The 23,084-nt window shown below is 38.7% G+C and overlaps 1 protein-coding gene across 1 annotated transcript in view; it reads left to right on the top strand.

Annotated features, from left to right (window-relative positions):
• cacna2d4a (calcium channel, voltage-dependent, alpha 2/delta subunit 4a) overlaps nt 1–23,084 on the top strand; it is a 305,574-nt gene that overhangs the window by 241,413 nt on the left and 41,077 nt on the right. The window contains exon 28 of the mRNA XM_055154037.1: nt 16,711–16,772. Coding sequence (XP_055010012.1) covers nt 16,711–16,772 — 62 coding nt within the window. The remainder of the gene's footprint in view (nt 1–16,710; nt 16,773–23,084) is intronic.

Genomic DNA, 23,084 nt, shown 5'->3' with positions numbered 1-23,084 from the left:
AGGTCTAAAACCAGGACTAAACCAGGACTGAACCAGGTCTAAACCAGGACAAAACCAGGACTAAACCAGGACTAAAACCATGTCTAAACCAGGACTAAACCAGGTCTAAACTGGGACTAAAACACATCTAAACCAGAACTAAACCAGGACTAAACCAGGTCTAAATCAGGACTAAACCAGGACTAAACCAGGTCTAAAGGAGGACTAAACCACTAAACCAGGACTAAACCAGGTCTAAACCAGGTCTAAACCAGGACTAAATCAGGTTAGTTATTCCTCACTTACCTTACACATTTTGAGCGTTCTTATTGTTCACTGTGATGAGTTTATAAAAGTTTCTCAGAGACAAGAGCAGAGTTTTGCCGTCACAGTAAAGCTAACAATGAATGTCATGCTACCAGTGCACCTCCTGATTATCAGACTTTAAAAGGCTTTAGAATTAGACGCAGACAAAAGACAGCAGACTTACTCTGATCTCAGGAACTGCTTATTCAACATATCAAGACTAGTTTGGCTCAGACACATGGAAAAACGTCGGGTTTATGATCTTGATGAGTGTCTGATTTTCGATACTTTTCGATTCGGACTCTTGACTTGGTGTTTGTCACATAAACGTGGAGCAGGATCTCCTCTCTCCGTTCAGTCCCTGTTTCACTGTGGCTCTGTATGCAGAACCAAAATAGCCGACGTTCAATAAACTGATGTTGCCTGGCAACACACACTCGTCCAGAGAGAAACCCGCTCGAGTTTTTACAGGAAAAAAAAAAAGATTTGGTCATTTTAATAAAAGGAAGAGCCCTCGAGTCGACATGTAAATACAGTAAACGTCTCGGTCAGTGTCGCGTGTGTGACCCTGTGACACTCTGAGCTGAAAATAAATAATAATAAGAGATTTATTTTTAATTCAAGGTCAACTCCAGAACTTTTTCTTGTGGAGTGTCACCTGCTTGTTTCCATGGAGATGGTATTGACTTGCCTGGAATGTTCCACAATATTAACCTTGCCTTGTGAGTTCACAAATTCTCCAACTGAAGCGTTTTCTTGTGATTGGACCAATCACAGGGCAGCGCTTTGTACATTTCTGCACCGGGAAGACGTCTGTATTTTTGTTTCAGCTGGAGACTGAGGCTGAATCCCATGACTCCACTTGGCCAAAACACTTTTCTCTAACCCTCCTTTTGCGTGTTCACGTGTCAGGGTGAGGGTGTCCTAGTTACTGTTATGGCAGAGAGGTAGGGGAAAGTGGTAGGGCTATATACCTCTGCAAACGAAGATTTTTCAGAGGCACACTCCAGCCGTAGGGGTCTGAGCAATTTCCCAGAATGCCTTGTGAATCACTGGCAAGATAGTTCCTACCAGGAGGCCAAAGAAGATCACAAATTGTAGACGGCATGTTGGATTTCTGGCAAAATCTTGTCGTGTCTGCTTACGTAAAAGCTGGTGGAGAATACTTATGATGTACGTGATTGTTGAAGGGGTGTCCCAACTCGTAAGGGTTTTACTTCCAACCCCGAACCCTTGTTGCTCAGTTTCAAGGGGCAAAGGGAGGGGGTAGAAATTAGAAATGGAACTGACCCTAATGTGAACTGTCAGTAGACTGAGGTACAGGTCAGATCTGTGGAGAGGGTTTTGTGCCACAGTGTTAAACTTTTCAGGCAAAGCAATAACATCTCCATGGTGACACAGGTGGCTTACACTTCACCTAAGAAAGTACATAGTGCACCTTTAATTTCAAGGAATAACTGTTTGACTCTTTTCATGTAAGAAAACTTGTATAATACACAAATCTGTATCTTCAAAGACAAATTCTGCTGCATATTATCAGTATTTAGTCTAAAAGAAACTGTGCCCAGGTAAAGTAGTTGTGTAAAACATTAAGACTATTTAAAATTTTCTTCACAGTCTGACTAACTCCTCCCACGAATGCCCTTTTATCTTTAATCTTTTGTCACCCGTTGAAGTTGAGTTATAGTTTTTATTGAAAAGTTGACAGCAGATACACCTACACCTCTGTACAGCTGTGACCGGGGAGGCGGGCGGCTTCACGTCACGTTTCCAAAGCAACAGGAGCCGAGCCGTGATTGGTCCAAAAACTCCATGACTCAACCGCTCTCACCTCCACTACAGCTACTGTGTCAGACTTTCTTATGAGAAACTTAAACACTGAGAGGAGGAAGAAGCACAGACTCACTGTGTAAACTACTCATGCACTTTCTATTCAGTATATCAGTTATGTTAAATAAATGCAGTTGGTAAAGAGATCATGTCACTTCCGGGTCCAACCAAAAACTTCTAGAGACAGTTACTTTTCAAAATTGCTTGTTTAATCACAAATTGTATCAAATATGTAAATAATGTTGTAATAATCTAACATAGTACAGGATAACCAGTGTGTTTATCTCACTAACTGCCAGTCACCACCACAGATGGTATATATATCAGCGTTTTCAAACTGGTTTTGAATTGTGAGTTTTTTAAGTGCATTCGTAAACAATTTTTGTAAAAAGTAAAAATTTCCCAACTGCCTGCAGGTCTAATTGAGGAGACTTTTAAACATCAGTGAATCACCAGAACCAGGACTAAACCAGGTCTAAACCAGGTCTAAACCTGGACTAAACCAGGTCTAAAACCAGGTCTAAACCAGGTCTAAACCAGGACTAAACCAGGTCTAAACCAGGTCTAAACCAGGACTAAACCAGGACTTCTAAACCTGGACTAAACCAGGTCTAAAACCAGGTACTAAAACCAGGACTAAACCAGGTCTAAACCAGGACTAAACGTCTAAACCAGGACTAAAACCAGGTCTAAACCAGGTCTAAACCAGGACTAAACCAGGACTAAACCAGGTCTAAACCAGGACTAAAACCAGGACTAAACCAGGTCTAAACCAGGACTAAAGGACTAAACCAGGACTCTAAACCAGGACTAAACCAGGACTAAACCAGGTCTAAACCAGGACTAAACCAGGACTAAACCAGGACTAAACCAGGTCTAAACCAGGTCTAAACCAGGTCTAAACCAGGTCTAAACCAGGACTAAACCAGGACTAAAAGGTCTAAACCAGGTCTAAACCACTAAACCAGGTCTAAACCAGGACTAAACCAGGTCTAAACCAGGTCTAAACCAGGACTAAAACCAGGACTAAACCAGGTCTAAACCAGGTCTAAACCAGGTCTAAACCAGGACTAAACCAGGACTAAACCAGGACTAAACCAGGTCTAAACCAGGACTAAACCAGGACTAAACCAGGACTAAACTCATCTTGGACTTGAGTGAGAGAGAGAGGGAGAACCCCAAACCCGTGGAGCAGTGTGTCCGCAAAGTCCTTTCGCCTGCGGTCACTCGATGGTCTACGTGGGTGCACCTTCGGGCCCGTCCCAACACTCAGTCCTGGTTCAGTCCTGGGATCAGTCTTAGTTTAGTCTGTGTGTCTCTCATCTCCCCAGTGGCTCTTTGGTGCCTCCCAGGGCAAGCGGGCCTCACCTATTGAAAATCACTGATATATATAAATGGACATAGCCAACCTTCCGGGTCCATCAGTTCTGGCTCCTGTTCACTTTTTATTGAAAAATCCTCACCCGTCTCTCTGTAACTGTGGCTGTCACGCTCCTCATTTTGGTCTTATAATGTTTGTATTAACTCTCTGTACATGACCCTGGTGTTTTTATTTCACTATTGTCCATAAATCAAGATATGAACATTAATAACAAACAAATCAGCAGTGGGGGCAGGTACGTGTGCATTACGTTCAACAGCCTCACTCCTGATTGGCTCTTTGGTTGCTACGATACTCACTTCCAAATATGGAACGTGGCTCTAAATTCACCCCTTTAACTGCATCTTCTTACAATTTTACAGCAGATAAAGTTTTAAAATCAGATTAAAACATCGTGCAGCGCTCAGCTTTTTGTCTTTAAGAGCTGCTTTTATAATAGTCTCTCTGAGGATTTTATTAATTGGCACGAAAAATTACTTGAAAGAAATTTTAAAGGTCCTTTAAACGTAACAGCTGAATATTTTAGTACAAAAAGAATTCGCAGTGGGCCTATTGACGTTTTAGACCTTTTCGGTTATAAAGTGGAACGGCGTTTTAATATTTCAGCAGAAGCTCCTACAGCAGGAGCCCTTCTCTCTTTGGCTGTTTAAAAATACTCTCAGAAAACACCTTGAACCTTGATGTTAATATGAAGTGTCACATGTGTCTGGTGCAGTGTGTGGTTGTGCGTCCATGTGTGTCGTAGCTCTGGAAAATGATGTAATGACTCTGGTCCCTCTGTGGCCCCAAAGACACACACACACCCTCATAATCTGACACGACCAATCACTGGAGCTACAACCAACACTATTTTAGGTTTTAGACTTTTATCTTTTTAATTTTGTGTTGGCAGCAGGAGTCTAGCTATACTCATGTACTTCAACAAGAATAGTGTTTAAACTCAGAAGATTAATTTGAATAAGTTTAATTTGAGAAATGGATTGTTCCAGACTAGCTGTAGGATAGATTTTATGATTTATCTTTACATATTTTAGCTTTTTGTGGGCAGGGGTCAGTCAACCTGTAGTTCCAGAGCTGCATGTGGCTCTTTCATCCTTCTGTTGTAGTATTTTTATTATATATTTTTTTATTATTTTAGTTTGTTCATTTTCAAATGTAATTCTAAATCTGTAGACCACAGGTGTCAAACATACGGCCCGGGGGCCAGATCCGACTGTCCAAGACCTTTAATCTGACCCTCGGCTGATTTTCTACTAAAATATTTAAATTCTATTTTTTATTAAAATATTGTAAATTTTCTGCGGTGTTTATCACAGCAGCGTCTCCAGCGTCTCTGTACGTGGCCCCTCCCACCAGAGCAGCACAAATGAAGACTTGTCTCTTTCCAAACGCTCTTAAAGGACGATCGTTTTGACTGTTGACCGTGACACCCTCATCAGAAAAATGTCCAACATGAGAAAAGTGGAGCCGAGTGCAGGATTTTCAACAAAAATTGACTTATTCCTATTTCTACAAGTTAATTTTAAACAAGTTCATGTTAAAACATTGTGTTGAAATTGTTTTAAGTTTCAGGTTGTTCATAATATTATAATATTTTGTAAAAGAAAGAGTTCATCAATTAAAAAAGATTTCTGTAATAGATTTGTGTTTCTCTGCACAAATATTTGAACTTATTGTTATTTTTGGGGTTTATATGACATGAGTTTTCTGATCCGGCCCCTTTGGGATCAAAGTCGGTTGGATACGGCCCCCGGACCAAAATGAGTTTGACACCCCTGCTGTAGACAATTGTAATCTTGTAACATTCAAATAAAATGTTTTTAATATTTTTGTTGCTCAAAAAATGTGCAATGTGCAACACCCAGCACAGATCTGGCAGCCCAGACTTGCCAGAATCTACACCAGCAGCTTGATTTATTGAACTTTTTGACTCCTGGTCGGTAAACGATGGATGAGCCCAAGAAAAGAAAAGTTTCTGAAGAAAACAGAACATTTAATGCTACGTGGTACACGCGATAAATGATGACGGAGCACTGCTGCAGGTGGATAATTTAAGTTTGGATTTTTATTTCTTGCGAGGATTCAGTGTCTCAAAAAGACACTGAGTAATAATGTGTTTAATGCAGATTTGTGCAGATTTGTTCACATTTTACAGAAACGAAATTTTACAACACATGACTAATTTGCATAGACTATATGCAATGAAAAAAACATGATGCAGTTCTGTTTCTGTCGGACTAAAAGAGACAAGCTCAGTGGAATATGAGTGTTCTTTCTGTGACAGAGGATGTGCTGATGATGGTGAGTTTGTCCTGTGCTTCTGTTTTGTTGGAGATGGTTCATGTTAAACTTTTCAGAGATTATACGTCTGCAGGTCAGACACATAGACCGTCTTTATGAATGGACACATGTTCTCTGTAGCATTTCATTAATTACTCTTTTATACAGACCATGCAGGTTTAAAAATAATATGCAGTGTTATCCTCATTTTAGATGCCAGAAGGGTTTTGTGGCTCTGGGTGTTTTTTTTCTGTGGGAGTATTTAAGGTCGCCGACCCCCGTTCTATACTTATGCGCTTCAACAAGAATACACTGCAAAAACAATATTCAAAGTTGTTTAAATTCAGAATAGGGATTTGCTTTGCTTTATTTATATAACACATTTCATAAACAAAGTGCTGCACAAATACATACTAATAACAACAATAATAATATAATGATAAAATGAGCACTCAGATTTAATCATACTAGTCTTAAAAAAAATAAAACCAGTAAAATAAAATAAAAGCAAAACCACAGAACAGCAATAAATAAATAAAACCAATAAAATAAATGTAAAATAAATAAAAGACACAGGACCACACAACTCACACAGTGTTAAACATCAAAGAATAAAAGTGGGTGTTTATTTAATTTACTTTTTTACTGTTATTTTATGATTTTGATGGTTTGGATTTTACTGGTTTTATTGTTTTAGGACTGGTATGATCAAATTTTAGCTATTTTTCTTTTTGTTGTCTTCACTTTATGATCTCATTGCAGCACTTTGGAAACTGCTTTGTTTGTAAAATGTGCTATAGAAATAAAGTGGATTTGGATTAATGAGTGTGTTTACATGCACATCAGTGTCCCGGTTATGGCGCGATTCAGGATACTGTGTATACATGTGTGCTGAGAAACCGGGATACTCATATCTCTGTGTACATGATCAAATGTAGTTTCTTGACATGATCTTACAAATGTGCAAGCACAAAGTTATATACTTAATAAAAAAAGGAAAAATACAAACAACCATGAGCTCCTTTAGCAGAGGAAACTCGGGAAGATCTGAACCAGTGATATGGAGCTATGATCCACTGCACTGATCAAACCCGACGTTTCCAAACACTATTTTACAAGTTCTACACTGCAGCAGATTCTTAATTAAAATCTTCTGCATAAATAAACTCAACTTTACAACATATAAACCATAACCACTATAGAGCCACATCAGCCCGTTTGATAATATAATGCAGCTTTTCCACATTTGTTGTTGCACTGTTGTGATGAAAAAACTGAAAAGTGTTTGTCTTTTGGACGCATGCACACTCAACTTTATGCTGCAGTATTCAGGATACTGCGTTTACATGCCACAGTATCCCAGTTACTATCAGAATATCCCACGTACAGTATCCCGGTTTCTCATAACTAGGATACTGGCTTATTGGGGGATACTGAAACCGTGATACTGCGTTTACATGCACCATGATGGAACCAGGATACTCAAAAAACCCGATCATACCCGGGACACTGATGTGCATGTAAACACTCAGGCTCAAAACATTTCTGTTTGACTGTGCATATGACTGAAAGGTTTTCATTCTGTACTCTTCTCTCCAATTTATGTCCCTCTTTTTTAATTTTAATCTTTATGATTATATATGTTTTTATTTGTTTTTATTATGATTTTAATGTATTTCTTATTCTGTAAAGCACTTTGAATTACTTTGTGTACGAATTGTGCTATACAAATAAACTTGCCTTGCCTAAACACTCTCACTGCCATACACTGTGGAACATTCCAGAAAAAACAAAAACATCTCCATGGATACAAGCAGTACGCCCCTCCATCAGAAAAAACAACAGAAAAGTTACATGTAATGCACAAATTGTAGCTGAAAATGTATTTTAAACAAGCAAAAATAATCTCACAGCAGCGTCGTTACAATTAGTCAAATATATATTCTAAATTAAAGTCATTTTAGTTAAAAAATACTGTATATTTTTACAGTGTCGGGCTCTGGTACAGCGGAGGTGCTGTTGAGGGCCACTTACAGTAAAAGGATTTTCATAATTTGAATTTTGAAAGCACCTCTTCAGTTTGGCCTGTTTAAGCTCAGGACTGGTAAGAGAAGTTCAGATCTTTCGCCCAGGACATTAAACGCCTCATTTAGATCCACTTTAAACACTGGAAAATGGCCCCTCTCATTTAACATCAAGTCTTATATCATCATTACACTTTAAGAGAATAGTCATGGATACTTAGACTGGAAATTACCACCACAGCAAAATCTACAGCCGCTATTTCACAGCACCACGCACTATTACAAGACATTAGGAGGATTAATAAAGCTGCTGTTATAAAGACACTGTTCATTCATTCATTCAACTTTCTGTTATTTGCAAAAAAAAAAAAAAAAAGGACATTTACCCATTAAAAATATGTTTATTGCTGTGGTAATGTCCCTAATTTTTTATCATTTGGAAACTCGTGGATAAAGAAAGTTATAATGTTATATTGAATAGAAAGAGAAAAGATACTCAAGACAAAGTAGTATTTGGTGAAAAACTACTACTACTACTACTACTACTACTGCTGCTGCTGCTGCTATGCTGCTGCTACTGCTACTACTACCAACTACTATTAAAACTACTACAGCTACGACAACAAAGATTAAACAACAACTACTACTACTGTTAAAACTACTGCTACTAATACTACAACTACTACAAAAACTATTAAAACTACTACAACAACTACTACAACAACAAAAACAACTACTACTAGTACTACTGTTAAAACTACTACTACTACTACTACTACTACTGTTAAAACTACTACTACAACTGTTAAAACTACTACTACTACTACTACTAAAACTACTACTACAACTGTTAAAACTACTACTACTAACTACTACAACTACTACTACAACAATAACTACTACTGCAACTACTACAACAATAACTACTACTGCAACTACTACTACAACTACTACAACCACTGCTACTATTACTAAAACTACTACTACAACTACTACTACTACAATAACTACTACTGCAACTACTACTACAACAATAACTACTACTGCAACTACTACTACAACTACTACTACACCAACAACTACTACAACCACTGTTACTACAACCACTACTACTACTACAACTACAGCAACTACTACTAACTACTTACTACTACAAATTACTACTACTACTATTAAAACTATTAAAACTACTACAACTACTATGATTACAACTACTACTACTACTATTAAAACTAGTATGACTACAACTACTACTACTATTAAAACTAGTATAACTACTACAACAAAACTACTACTACTACAACTAAAGCGATTAAAACTACTACAACTACTATGACTACAACTACTACTACTACTACTATTAAAACTAGTACAACTACTACAACAACAACTACTACTACTGCCACTAGGATGGGTGAAGTGTCTTGCCACAGGACACAACACCAATATGCACTAAAACTACTACTACTACTATTAAAACTAGTATAACTACTACAACAAAACTACTACTACTACAACTAAAGCGATTAAAAACTACTACAACTACTACTACTACTACTACTACCACTACTACTACTACTACCACTACTACTACTACTACTACCACTACTACCTACTACTACTACTACTACACTACCACTACTACTACTACTACTACTACTGACTACTACTACTACTACTACTACTACTACTACTACTACTACTACTACTACTACTACTACTACTACTACTACTACTACTACTACTACTACTACCACCACTACTACTACTACTGCTACTACCACCACTACTACTACTACTACTACCACCACTATTACTACTACTACTACTACTACTACCACTACTACTACTACTACTGCTACTACTACTACTACTACTACTTTGTACTGTAATATAAAAACAAAATTGTCGTGGCTTTAAGTGTAAATTACCTCTCAGCAGCTTGCACTTCAAAGCCTCTTCCAATATTATATGACATTAGGAGAATTAAACTTTACATCTGCTTCATGATTTCATATTAAAGACGCATTATGTAACTTCACTTTAGAAGTTACATAACGGCTGCTTATGTGCCCTGACATCAGAAAGTGGAACAGAGCATTTTGAGCTTTAGAGATGTTGACAGACTAATAATAAAAAGTAACTCAAACGTGTGAATGAAACAAAACAAAACTCCAAGTGAATGTTATTAGGTTCTTTTTAATCTATGTATCATTTGTTCATTCGTTTTTTTCAAACTAAAACCAAAAATAGGAAAACAAAAAAAACAACAATTTTCTTCATTATTTGTCTCCAAAACCAAAATGAAAAAATCGGATAATGATTAGTTTTTTCAGTTTTTGATTTTTTGTTTAAATGAATAATGAAAAAAAAAAGAAAAAAACAGATAACGGTCATTTCCCGTTTGCATGACAGAATTTTGCGCCACATATGGACTGAACCGGGACTAAAACAGGACTAAACCAAGTCCGGGACCAGACCGGAACCAGACTGAGACCAGGACTTAGACCGGGACTAGACCAGGACTGAGTCTGGGACCAGGACTGAGACTGGGACTGAGACCAGGACCAGACCGGGACCAGACTGTGAATGAGACCGGGACTGGGAACTGAGAGCAGGACTGGGACCAGACCAGGACTGAGACCAGACCTGAGACCAGGACCGAGACCAGAACTGAGACCAGGACTGAGACCAGGACTGAGGTTAGGACCAGACCAGGAATGAAAACGGTTTTAGTTTTATTCCTGGTTCAGTCTATATGTGGCGCAAAATTCCAGCATCGCAGTTTAAGTCACAGAAACGGGAAAATGGCCCTTTTTCCATTTTTAATTTAAACACAAAATCGAAAACTGATGAAATGAATCATTATCTGTTTTTTTTTTTCATTTTGGTTTTGGAGCTAAATAATGAAGAAAGTAGTTGTTTTTCATTTTCTTATTTTTGGTTTTATATTGAAAAACGATTGAACAAAATTATACACGGATTCTTTTTGCAGATCAAGAGTTTGTTTTCATACCTGACAGTTTCGACTGCTTCTTGCACTCTTCCTCAAAGTGGTCATGTGATGTTGCTGTGTCGTGTTGCTCAGCTGATATAAACAGGTTTTGGTGCTGGTGGAGGCAGGACGACAGCGCCATCTGCAGTCTGACTTCCTCAGGACAGTATCCCAGGTGTGTGAGAGTCAAAAAGCCCCCTTGTCCCGGTTTATCGTCCCGTGGGCACGTTTCTGTATTTTGATTGCCTCTTTAATCCAGAGATGATTTTTGTTTGCTCCGTCCCAATCCATAATGTGGTTCTGTCTTTTACACTGGTCAGAAATGGACGATTTAAGTTGTTCCTGTTCTGCTTTTTGTTTTATTTTTGTTTGTGTTTTGCCTTCACTGTTTCCTTCTCGCATTCTGTTCTATGCTACTTTTTTTGTCTACTGAACACCCCCCTTTTTCCCCGATGTACGTTTTATTGCAGGACATGCTGGGTATTTCGTATATAACATTAGATTAGGGGCTCTGGATTATAAGACACAAAGTCATTAAATGGTCTATTTTCGAACTTTTTTCACAAATAAACCGCACTGGACTTTAAAGGAAACACAACAGTTGGATGGGTGAGTGGTTTTGTTTGTTTGTGGCGTTCACGGTGACTCTGGGCTTTGTTCAGTTGTGGCGTGTAGGGAGGTGCTGTCTGGGACCAACGGATTGTCGGCGTGTTCGCAGTGACTCAGTTGTTCAGTTGTGTCTAGAAGTGGCACATTGCACTCGCTTTTTCGGTTCGTTCCTCCGTTCCGTTCCTCGTCGGCGTGGAGTGATGAGTGTGTCTGTGGGTGTTTTTCGCTGTCTGCTCCGAGTGTGTTTGCGTGGTGGTGCGGCTTTGTAGTTTACTGAAGTCGTGCTGGGACACCCGAGTGGATTCGTGTAAAGGGCGCTCTGGATTGTGGGGCGCGCACTCATTTTTTGATGGGGTTGGAAGCTTAAGAACGCATCTAATAGCCCGGAAAATACAGTATTTATTTATCAAAACTGTATGAAAAACAAACTCTTGGTCTGAAAAAAGAACCTAATAACACAAAATATCGGAATACCAAATGAACCTCAATGGACTAAAACAACCCCAAGTGTGTTTTTGATGCGATAACAACATTATACCTGAGTTTTAAAGCTCACAAGATTCAATTCTGTGTAATATAAAACCTTTAAGCTTCACCAAAAATGTGACAGAGTTTGTTTGGGTTTTTTAGTTGAGTCTGGAGATTGTTCCATTGCTTTACTGCATTATAAAAGAAGCCCACTTAAACTGAAAAATGCTCTCTAACAAAATCAGCAGCCAGTATTTCAAAGCACTGTGCAGTGTAACATTGTATTAGGAGAATTAAACTAGTCCCATAAAACAGCTCTAAAAATGTGCTGACAAAATACAACTAAGTAAATGTAAAGTACTATTTGGTGAGAAACAACTTCTGCTAAGTCCCGAGTAACGGTCCGGTCTGGTTTATGGAATAAAAATATATTGTTATGTGAGTGAAAAAACGAAAATGGCCACTTGAACCACAAAATGCAACTCAAACAAAATCTGCCGGCAGTGTTTCAAAGCACTCCTCAGGATTACATTGCATTAGAAGAATTAAAGCTGTTCTATAAAACTGCTTTATAGAATATGGACACGGCTGGATAGAACAGACAAAAGATGTTACTAACTAAAAATAAGAAAATAAACAGCTACTTACCTACTGAGTAACATTTTGAACTTTAAGTCTGTTTTGTGATATTATGTTAAATTATTGATTGATTTTTTTAAGCACATGCTGAATTCTACATCCAGTATGCAGAGGTGAGGACTTGTAAGTCGAGTCAGGCTTGAGTCTCTATTTTTAGGACTTGAGACTTGACTAAGACTACGTTCAGACTGCAGGGCTTAACGCTCAATTCCGATTTTTTTGTGAAATCCGATGTTTTTGCGAGGTCGTTCACATTTCCAATTAAATGCGACTTGTATGTGACTCCAGTGTGAACAGTAAACAGCCCGAAAGTGTCCCGCATGTGACACTGGAGACACGATGAAGTCAACCGCAGCGAGCGTGCTCTGTGTTTACAGAAGTTGTTCAAACATGGACGTGAGCATTGAGCACCTGGAGATTTTAAAGTTCCTCTCGTACCGGAGCCAGAACATGAACAACTTACTTGTTTGAAGGAGGAGATTGAGAAGGAGAAGGACGAGGTTTTTAGTCATGGTGTTTTGTGGGACAGCGGCAGCGACGTTGAAAGGAACGTGTTGATGTGGAACGTGTGGATGTGGAGACGGAGCCAAGAGTGGTGAGTGGTGATGTGCTTCACTTCAGTGACACAGAGTTCATTAACAATTTTCACCTACTTCAGCGCAGAATAGTGACGTTTGTGGCTTGTTGATAACGTGTAGGTGGATGAATGCGCTTTGGCCGTTCAGACTGAAGTCGCATGTCAAAAGATCAGATATGTATCAGTTTCAGGAGCACATATCCAAGTGTCCTGGGTCACATTTGAAAAAAATCGCATCTGTGTCGTTCAGACTGTCATTAAAAGATCAGATACAGGTCACATAGAGGCCAAAAAATCGGATTTGGGTCACTTCAGGCTGCAGTCTGAACGCAGCCTAAGACTTGGGACTCGACTTGGACTTGAAGGTCAATGATTCAGGACTTGGACTTGAGGCCTGTGACTTGAGAAGACTTGATGCTTCTCCTAAAAAAAAATATGTTTTTAGAAAATACTTTCTCTTTACACTTGATAAATGTGGTGCTGAGTTTTACAGGAACAAACTGGAACACGTCCGTCCCACTTCTCTATTTGTTACTTTGGATGGAACTGAAGTACTGTGATGTGGTACCCTCGAATGTTCTACAGTAATATAAAGTACAATACAGTAAAACAGAGGGAAGTACATAGAACATTATCCTTCCATTTCAGGGCAGACTACATGACTAAATAACTGTTCCTAAGCACATTTAAATCTTAATTCTTTCTATTCTGACCATAACGATTCACAAAAAATCTTCCCAAGATGCTTTTCTGCAACTATATAAATACTCAAACATAAATATACCGTGACTTTTTAAGTACAATTTTGATTAAAATTCATAGAAATTGCAAAAATCTGGTACTTTCGTTTAAAGATTTGAAATGACTTGAAGCTCAAAGCAGACGACTTGGACTTGACTTTGAACTTATGGGCCTGTGACTTGAGACTCGACTTGGACTTGCTTGTTTTTGACTTGGACTTGAGGTCAAAGACTTGAAACTCGCAAAACAACGACTTGGTTCCACCTTTCCCAGTAAGTAACATAACATCAAATTAGACAAGTTCGAAAAGGACTAAGAAGAAATTTTATTTATTGGGCGTCATTCATAAATGTTTTCGTACTGTTTTTTTGTAACTTTCACTTTCTGAATATGCTGAGAAAACATATTCACAAAGCATTCTTAAGCAGCCAAATTTGTTATATTCTAATTCACTGACATCCAGCTACGAACACCACAACACTCATTTACATTTAATTTACATAAAAAACAATATGAATTTAATAAGAAACGCTCTCTACACTTTCATATATGTGCAAATAAGTCAACGCACAACTCCAGGTCTGTTTTTGACGAGTTAACAACATTATAACATTGCTTAAAGCTCACAAGAGTCAATTTTGTGTAATATTGGACTTTAGACTTTAAATAAATGTAACAAGAATCTCAGCAATTCATGTTTGGACCCAGTTGTGTCCTTGTTGTTTGCTTAAATTGATAGAATAAAAGTGACATAATATATTAATGTAGAGTCAGTGTAATATTTTTGAGTGTAAATAACTCTAGATTTATAATAATGACAAACCATTTTTCATGATACAATAAATTGCAGAAAAGCGTCAAGCGCGGCAAGAACTGACTTCACATTCACAAGGAAATAAATAACGACATAATTTAACACCACTCATTCTAATGAAATCTCTCTTCCACAGAAAAGTTATACAGATCTGAGTTTCATTTTCTAACCTTCTTTTACTGACAGCTTCCTGAAAAATACCCATAATTGGTCCGTTCAGCTACAATGCAGACAGTTCAAGTTGTACAGAGGAGTTTCTTCGATTACTTTTTATTTTTCTGACTGTGATTTAAATGGGCCTTATGTAACTTTTCTATTAAGGTGTATACGCCGTCTGCTTGTTTCCGTGGAGATGTCGTTGAGTTCCCTGGAATGTTCAACACTATGGCATTAAACTTATCGATTTATCATCTATTTAATTATGGGTGGTTTTATTGGTCAATAATGCTCTGAAAATATGCATTCTTACAGTGAGCAAGTTAGTGTTGTTGTTATACTAAAATTTCAATACTAAAGAACAGACTTGATACTCAATTCCGATTCTGGTACCACAATGATCATTAAAAAACACTTTTTATGTAGACAATAGAATATGATTTTCAGTATTAAATTGTAGTACTTTCTTTTATATTCCCATCTGGTCTTATATCTGTGTGATCCCACAGTGGTCCAGGTAGGTTCCACAGTGTCCATGGACGTATATAGTATTTTTCGGACTATAAGTCGCTCCAGAGTATAAGTCGTATCAGTCAAAAACTGCGTAATGAAAAAGAAAAAAACATATACAAGTCGCACCGGACTATAAGTCGCATGTTTTGGGGGAAATTTATTTTATAAAATCAGAGACCAGGAACCGACATTTCATCTTGAAAGGCAAGTTCTAGTAAAAACAATAGAACAGAGAACAACAGACTGTTAACGTCACATATGAACAGTTCTTCAGATAAACTAAAACATAAACAACAGAACAGAACAAGTTTAACAAACTCTCCATCTCACTCCAAATCACTAAATCCATTCAGTTCTTCATCCTTCGTGTCACTTCTGAGCAACTCCACAACTTCCAGAGGTAAACAGACGCCGCTTCCTCTTCTGTGTCGCTGTCGTCAGACTCAGCGTCAGTTCCAGTTAGAATTATTCCGGCCTTTCTGAATCCCGACAGGATGATTTCGGTGTCACTGAAGTCCAGACTTTGTCCATCCATCCAGTGATTTCCAGAAAAGTTTCATGGTGCATCCTCCTGGTGTCACAAGTTTCTCGCTCACTCCAAAACTTTCTTTCTGCTGCTCGATTACCGTTTCCTGCTGTATATTTTGCTACTTGCAGCTTGTAATCTACAAAGTATGATTTTCTTTTTGGGGGCATTTGTGTTCAGTCTTCCCAGTCGTCTTTATAAGTTTGTTTAAATAAAACATTTTCTGTGGTACAGATGTAATGGTGTGAATGACTGACATGATACAGACAGGACAGAGGCTCTTTCTGCAGGAGACATGTGCAGTAGACTGAAGTGACAGTGGTACAGGAGGAACAGGAGCAGCAGATACTGACACACAAGACACACTGACAGTATCTAGTCTAATATATAAGTTGCAGGACACACTCAAACCATGAAAAAAGCGCAACTTATAGTCCGAAAAATATGGTACTAGTCTATGTGCTCTTGTACTTCGTTCTGATACACAGTTCAAGATCATTCTAAAGCTGTTCAGGAAAGTTTCATTTCTGTCCTGTAAATGTGACTTTTTTCATAAACATTGATTTGTAGTAGATTTTCAATACTTTTGACAGCTCTATGGCAGGGTCACATCTCCACAGATCTGACCTGTAACTTGGTCTGCCCACCTTCCTGTCCTGCTACGACAGATACATTAGCACAATGCCATACTGTGGAACATTCTAGCCAAACCAATAACATCTCCATGGAGACAAGCAGACAGCAGACCATCCACCAGAAAAGTTACACAGTGCACCTTTAGTCCAGATTTTTCTCATAATTTTCAGCGTGTTGTTTATTCTGTTGCTATTGTATTATACTTAATCTTATTTTGTGTCTGTATCTCTCCACAGCTGTTGGAGTTCAGATGACGTTGGATTCCCTTGAGGCACGATTCTGGGCCATTGCAGCTCAGGTAAGACTCTTCTAATTACTACATTCAACTTACTTTACTGAACTTTTAACGATGCTGTAATTAAGCGTGGGAGATTTGCCAAAATTGTCTCTAAAAACAGTAGCTGACTCATTTTTGCTCATGTAAGCGCTCAAATTCTCTCCACTAAGCACTAAACAGCTACTAATGTTTTAATGTATTAACAGTTCTTGTAGTTTTCAGATTTAATGCTCATCTTATTAATGAATGAGTGAAATTGCAAGAGAAAAATACCAAAATACCAGTGATCTTTTGTAATAATTTCACATTCATGTAACATTGCAAGCTCAGTCATCTCGCATTTATTGATTAGAGGTCTTTCTGTTGCTCAAAAATACAACAATTCCTTCTGTGAATAGGGGCAACTCTCCACAGATCTGAATTGTAATGTAGCGTAGTGCTGTAACCTGCTTGTTTTTCTTCTGATAGATTTAATCTGTACTGTTGAACATTCTGTACAAAGCAATAATATTTCCATGGAGACAAGCAGGTGCTGGAGCCTCGACGTGTTATGTACCTTTAATACAGATTCTGATCCCACAATGAAAATTAAAAACACTCTTTATTTAGGCAATAGAATGTGATTTTCAGTATTAAATCGTAGTACCGTACTTTTTGGACTAAAAGTTCCTCTGGAGTATAAGTCGCACCAGCCAAAAAATGCAAAATGAAGAAGAAATAAAACATATATAAGTCACAACGGACTATAAGTCACACTTTTTTGGGGAAATTTATTTTTTAAAATCAGAATCCAAAACCCGACATTTCATTTTAAAAGTCAAGTTCCAGTAACAACAACAGAAGAGACAGACAGACAGAACAACAGACTGTTAACATCACATATGAACAGTTCTTCAGATAAACTATAACATAAACAACAGAACAGAACAAGTTTACTAAACTCTCCATCTCACTCCAAATCACTAAATCCACTCAATTCTTCATCCTCGGTGTCACTTCTGAGCAACTCCGCGACCTCCGGAGGTAAACAGACGCCGCTTCCTCTTCTGTGTCGCTGTCGTCAGACTCAGCATCAGTTCCAGTTAGAATTATTCCAGCCTTTCTGAATCCCGACAGGATGGTTTCGGTGTCACTGAAGTCCAGGACTTTGTCCATCCATCCAGTGACTTCTGGAAAGTTGCATGGTGCATCCTCCTGGTGTCTTTTTCTCGCTTACTCCAAAACTTCCTTTCTGCTGCTTGATTACGTTTTCAGCTGCAGATTTCTCTACTTGCAGCTTGTAATCTGCAAAGTATGATTTTCTTTTTGGGGGCATATGTGTTCAGTCTTCTCAGTCGTCTTTATAAGTTTGTTTAAATTAAAAATTTTCAGTGCTGCGATCGACTGACATGATACAAACAGGACAAAGGCTCTTTCTGCAGGAGACATGTGCAGTAGAGTGAAGTGACAGTGGTTCAGGAGGAACAGGAGCAGCAGATACCGACACACAAGACTTGAACCTCTCACGACTTCAGTGTGAAAATTTTAATATATAAGTCGCAGGAAACACCCAAACCATGAAAGAAAAGTGCGATTTATAGTCCAAAAAATACTGTAATTTCTTTTATATTCCCATGTGGTCTTATATCTGTGTAATCCCCCAGTGGTCCTTATGTGCTCTTATACTTGTTCTGATACAGCTCAAGATCATTCTAAAGCTATTCAGGAAAGCTTCATGTCTGTCCTGTAAATGTGACTTTTTCAGTATCAGGACCTGCTCTAATTTCGATACTACAGTAGTTTCAGTATCGATTAGATTATCTGATTTTCAATACTTTTCACAACGATAATGTCAGCCGCTTATGGTATCATGAAACACACTATATAAAACAAAATTATTTTAATATGAAACTAGAACAATGCAACAAGTTTCATTTGGGTCACGTTCCTGCCTCCACTATATTCTTGTTCCATCTGTTTATCTCGTGACAACATTATGAAATGAGTTATAGCTTTTGTTTTGGCTCATTAGTTTTCAATTACAGCGTTTAAGCAGCGCAGTTCAGCATCAGATATATGGCTTTCTGTACCATTGCATTTCCCCAAACACACGAGTTAAAATCACTGTCATTTGAGCCGTATCTGCCCTTTGGTTTACAGATGTGACATGTTGTGCTTCTCATGCCGCCATCAACTTCTCACACATCTCTACGCTCATTCATCATTAATCAAAGTGGGTGAAATATCTTGAGAAAGGACACGACTACAGTATTAACAACCTCCGCTTTTGATTATCCTCCTGCTTTGACCTTGAGGATAATTTCAGCGGACCTACCCCTTTGCTTTCTTATTAGACCGTCACACACACTTTATTAATTTGAGAAATTATATTAAATGTTGAATGTGTCGATGTGAGGCGTTTAAGGCAGTTCAGATCAGTAATAGATTAAATTATACTAAGTGGCCGATATTAATTTCCAATATGTCACATTTCATCGGAGAGCATTACTGTCTGATAATGATACAATATTGGATCTGGCTCTGGCCCATCAAAAGGATGTTTTTAGTTTAAAGTGGCGAATTTTTAAAATTTTGCTGTATAATCGCGTGGTATATACAAAACTAGCTTCTACTCAGTTTCATTAGCGGGATGCACGCTGATTGTGTTGCGATAGCGCCCTGAAGGGGGAGTGACTTAGCACGGAGAGCAAAGAGAATGAGACTCAGATCGTCAAAAATGAAAGTGAAGCTTATAAAACATTATAAGGTTACGTTTACACTGGAACGAATCACCCTATCACTGTATCGGAAACGATTTGCGTCCAGACACGTCCTTTCTGTGTCCGCAAGCCTTCCCTATCCACACAGCTTTGAGCATATTTGTTTACGTTTTACAGAAACAAAATTTAAAATCAAATGGCTAATTTGCATAAACTACACGCTCAAAAAACAGCTCGTTATTGTGGGTTGATGCGATTCAGCTTCTGTCGGACTAAAGGACACGACTCAGTGGAATATGAGTGTTCTTTCTGTGACAGAGGGGTGTTCTGCTGACCGTGTCCGAAGTTGCAGCAGCCAATTTCGAGCCGAGGAAGATGGCAAACATGAAAACAATCTTTTCATGGACTGTGTACTAGCAAGTAGTTCTATTTACGCTGTTTCCCATTTGTCTCTGGTTTGTTTAAACTGTTTTCCACAATAGCGTCACATGACCGATGTCACGAACCCAGCGAATCAGGAAGGCACAAGTCACAGTGACGTGGTCCAATAAGAACGCAACTAGAGCTCCTACATCAGCGTATCAGCGTTTTCAGGCGTCCACACAGTGCCGGATCAGATCTGTACTCAGATGAACTCATGGGAGCTGGCAGCACCAGATCATTCTGTTTCTGGAGCCGTTTTCCATCGGATTAGTGTGGACGAATACTGCATCCACAACGAAAACAACTCAAATATGCACTCGTGTGGATGGGGCTTTACTATCGCAAACAGAGCCAGCTGGAAGTTGTCATTGCATCTTTCCAAACATCTTCCTGGTTTGTAACATAAGCATGAATAGAGTCTATTGAAGGTCAGGCTTTGTCATTTTTACATTATGTTTTTTGCAGTACAGATACTTGTTCAACTAAATATGTATTTTCAATATCGCATCAAATCTGTCTGTCAATATTTTTAACAACCTTATTTGGTCATTCCCGCCTTTTGACCACCGCTGTTTCACTCCCAAACACCATGACGTCAGCCCGGATCTCTCCCCCCTCCATAATAAACAATCTTAACGCGGCATCACACAGTCACCATAACAGAGATGAGCCCGACCCTCCATCTCTGCTCTAATGACAGCAGTTAAAAGAGCATTAGCGACGCTGCTGCTCGCCCGCCTAATGTGTCTGCACCCCCACATGTGTTGTCTGTTGAGTTGTCTGTTAGCTTCAGGAGGTGTGAGAACGCGCGAGAGAGGCTGTATCTGCCAATGTTTATGTGTGTTTATGTGCGGAAATGTGTGTGCGCGTGACAGGGCCCATATGTATGAGCCATCTGGGCCACCGTAGTACTATTACTGCCCATTCATCATTCTAACAGTCATTACCGCTGTTTCTCTGAGTAGTTTTGTTACTCACTGGGTTTGTTTGTCCTGTAGAGAATCGTGTTGTCAGAAGTAAAGAAAATCAGATACTAATCGATAATAAAACTAGTATCGAAACTACATTGGAGCAGGTATCGATACTATAGTGTGTCTGGATGAGTGTGTGAATGTGTGTTTGGTTTTGTCATGTATAATATAATGTACATGTATAATTGAAGTGCTGTTCTGTGACGTGTGGGAGGGGATTGGAAATGTATAAGCTTTGTTTCGTCCATTCCCTGTTCAAACCATGCATTTTTGATTACGTTCAGACTGCAGCCTGAAGTGACCTAAATCAGATTTTTTTTGCCCCTATGCTCCTGTATCTGATCTTTTAATGACAGTCTGAACGACACAGATCTGATTTTTCAGGCCACTTGGACATGTGCTCCTAAAACCGATACATATCCAACCTTTTGACATGCGACTTCAGTCTGAACGGTCAGGTCACATTCATGCCACCTACACGTCAGAATCAGAGTCTAGTCAATGGAGGGAAAGCGAGATCAGCGAGTTTATTAATATTTGGGGGGATCGCTGTATTCAGGCCAAATTGGAGGAGTGTTATATAATGATTGCCAAAGAAATGTCCGAGCGCGGCTACAGACGTCCTGGCTCCATTGTCAACGAAAAATAAAGAGCCTGCGAGCCAAATAAAAGGAAGCTAAAGATTCAAACGAAGTGGCCATGGATGTGTAACCTGTACATTTTACGAAGAACTGGGCCGTATTTTGGGAGACAAGCCCAGCGTTTAGGCAACTTCTGAAAATACGGAGCACCCTCACTGCGTGTGACGGCGTTTTGTCCTCCAATACTCTAATAATACTAGAGCGGGACTAATGCGGGACACTTTTGGGGCGTTTAAAGTTCACACTGGAGATCACATACAAGTCGCATTTAATTGAAAATGTCAACGATCTCGCAAAAAAAAAATCTGAATTGAGCATTAAGTCTGAACATAGCCTTTATATCTGCGTCCATATTGTTATGTTGTTATGTGAACTGTATGTGCAGGTTTGAAATAAATAAATAACTTATTAACTAAAAAAGTCACATTCTCAGGACAGAAATGAACCTTTCCTGAAGCTTTAGAATGATCTTGAGCTGTATCAGAATAACAAATATAAGAACACATAGACTAGTATAGGCTCATGGACCACTGTTACGTGCCACAGGGTCTTGGAGCGTGGCACGGTGACTAAAAAGATGTTACAAATCGAATGTGGAACAAAAACGGGAGCGTGGATAGGTGTTCAAGAAGAAACAATATTTACTTAGCAAAAAATATTGCAAAATTTGCACAAATTAAATAACTAGATAAGCGGTGGACTCATTGGTCACTGTTCTGGTGGCAGTTCTGGGCTTTTATCCCCCAGCTGCTTACCGGCTGATGAAGTGGGGATAATTGGCTTGTGGGGGAAATCTGGGTGAGTGAAGGCAAGGCCAGACTAGAAAAACTAGAACATAGTCTATAACAACCACTATGGAACCTTCCTGGACCACTGAGGGATTACACAGATTCAAGACAACAACATAAAGTAATATATAATATGTACTGTGAATTAAAAGTGCACTGTGTACCTTTTTTGTTGGAGGGTTCGCTACTTCCATGTCTCCATTGCTGATGAGATGTTGTTGCTTTGTCCAGAATGTTCCACAGTACTGCAGGGAGACCAAAAAGTGACCCCACCAAGCGAAGTTATACGTCAGATCTATGGAGAGGCGACCCTCATTGTAGCTGATGATAATGTCAGTATATTTGTTTTCATGGTAATAAGTCAGAAAATTATTATTTTATTTGTTCAAATATTTTGTGTCAGTGACAGTTATTAATTTTATATTTTATTTGGAAAAATATTTTCCTTTGAGCCATGTGACCTTTTACTTTGCCTCGGAAGTAAACAAGAGTGAGAAATAGTAGCTGCGAAAGACAGAAAAAGACGACAGAGAGAAACACAGCAAAGGTGTAAAGAAAATATGTCACTACTCAACTACCTCTGGTGATGTATCGGCGAACACGTTTTCATGGTGTTCACTGTGTTAATGGAGTCGAAGATGATGAGAATAAATACTGACACACATGATCATCAGTATCATCCGTTTATTTGTGAAGAAAACCAGGGTAGCTACACTCATGCTTATGATTTTTAACCAATAAAAACACCTGTAATTGAATAAATGCAACATAGATAAGCTTAATGTGGAATATTTCAGGTAAAGCAATAAAA

The sequence above is a fragment of the Boleophthalmus pectinirostris genome, unplaced genomic scaffold (assembly GCF_026225935.1).
Source record: "Boleophthalmus pectinirostris isolate CB_2022bp ecotype Guang Dong unplaced genomic scaffold, ASM2622593v1 HiC_scaffold_18, whole genome shotgun sequence".
In the NCBI taxonomy this organism is placed as follows: domain Eukaryota; kingdom Metazoa; phylum Chordata; class Actinopteri; order Gobiiformes; family Gobiidae; genus Boleophthalmus; species Boleophthalmus pectinirostris.
This window is presented reverse-complemented; position numbering and strand designations above follow the sequence as displayed.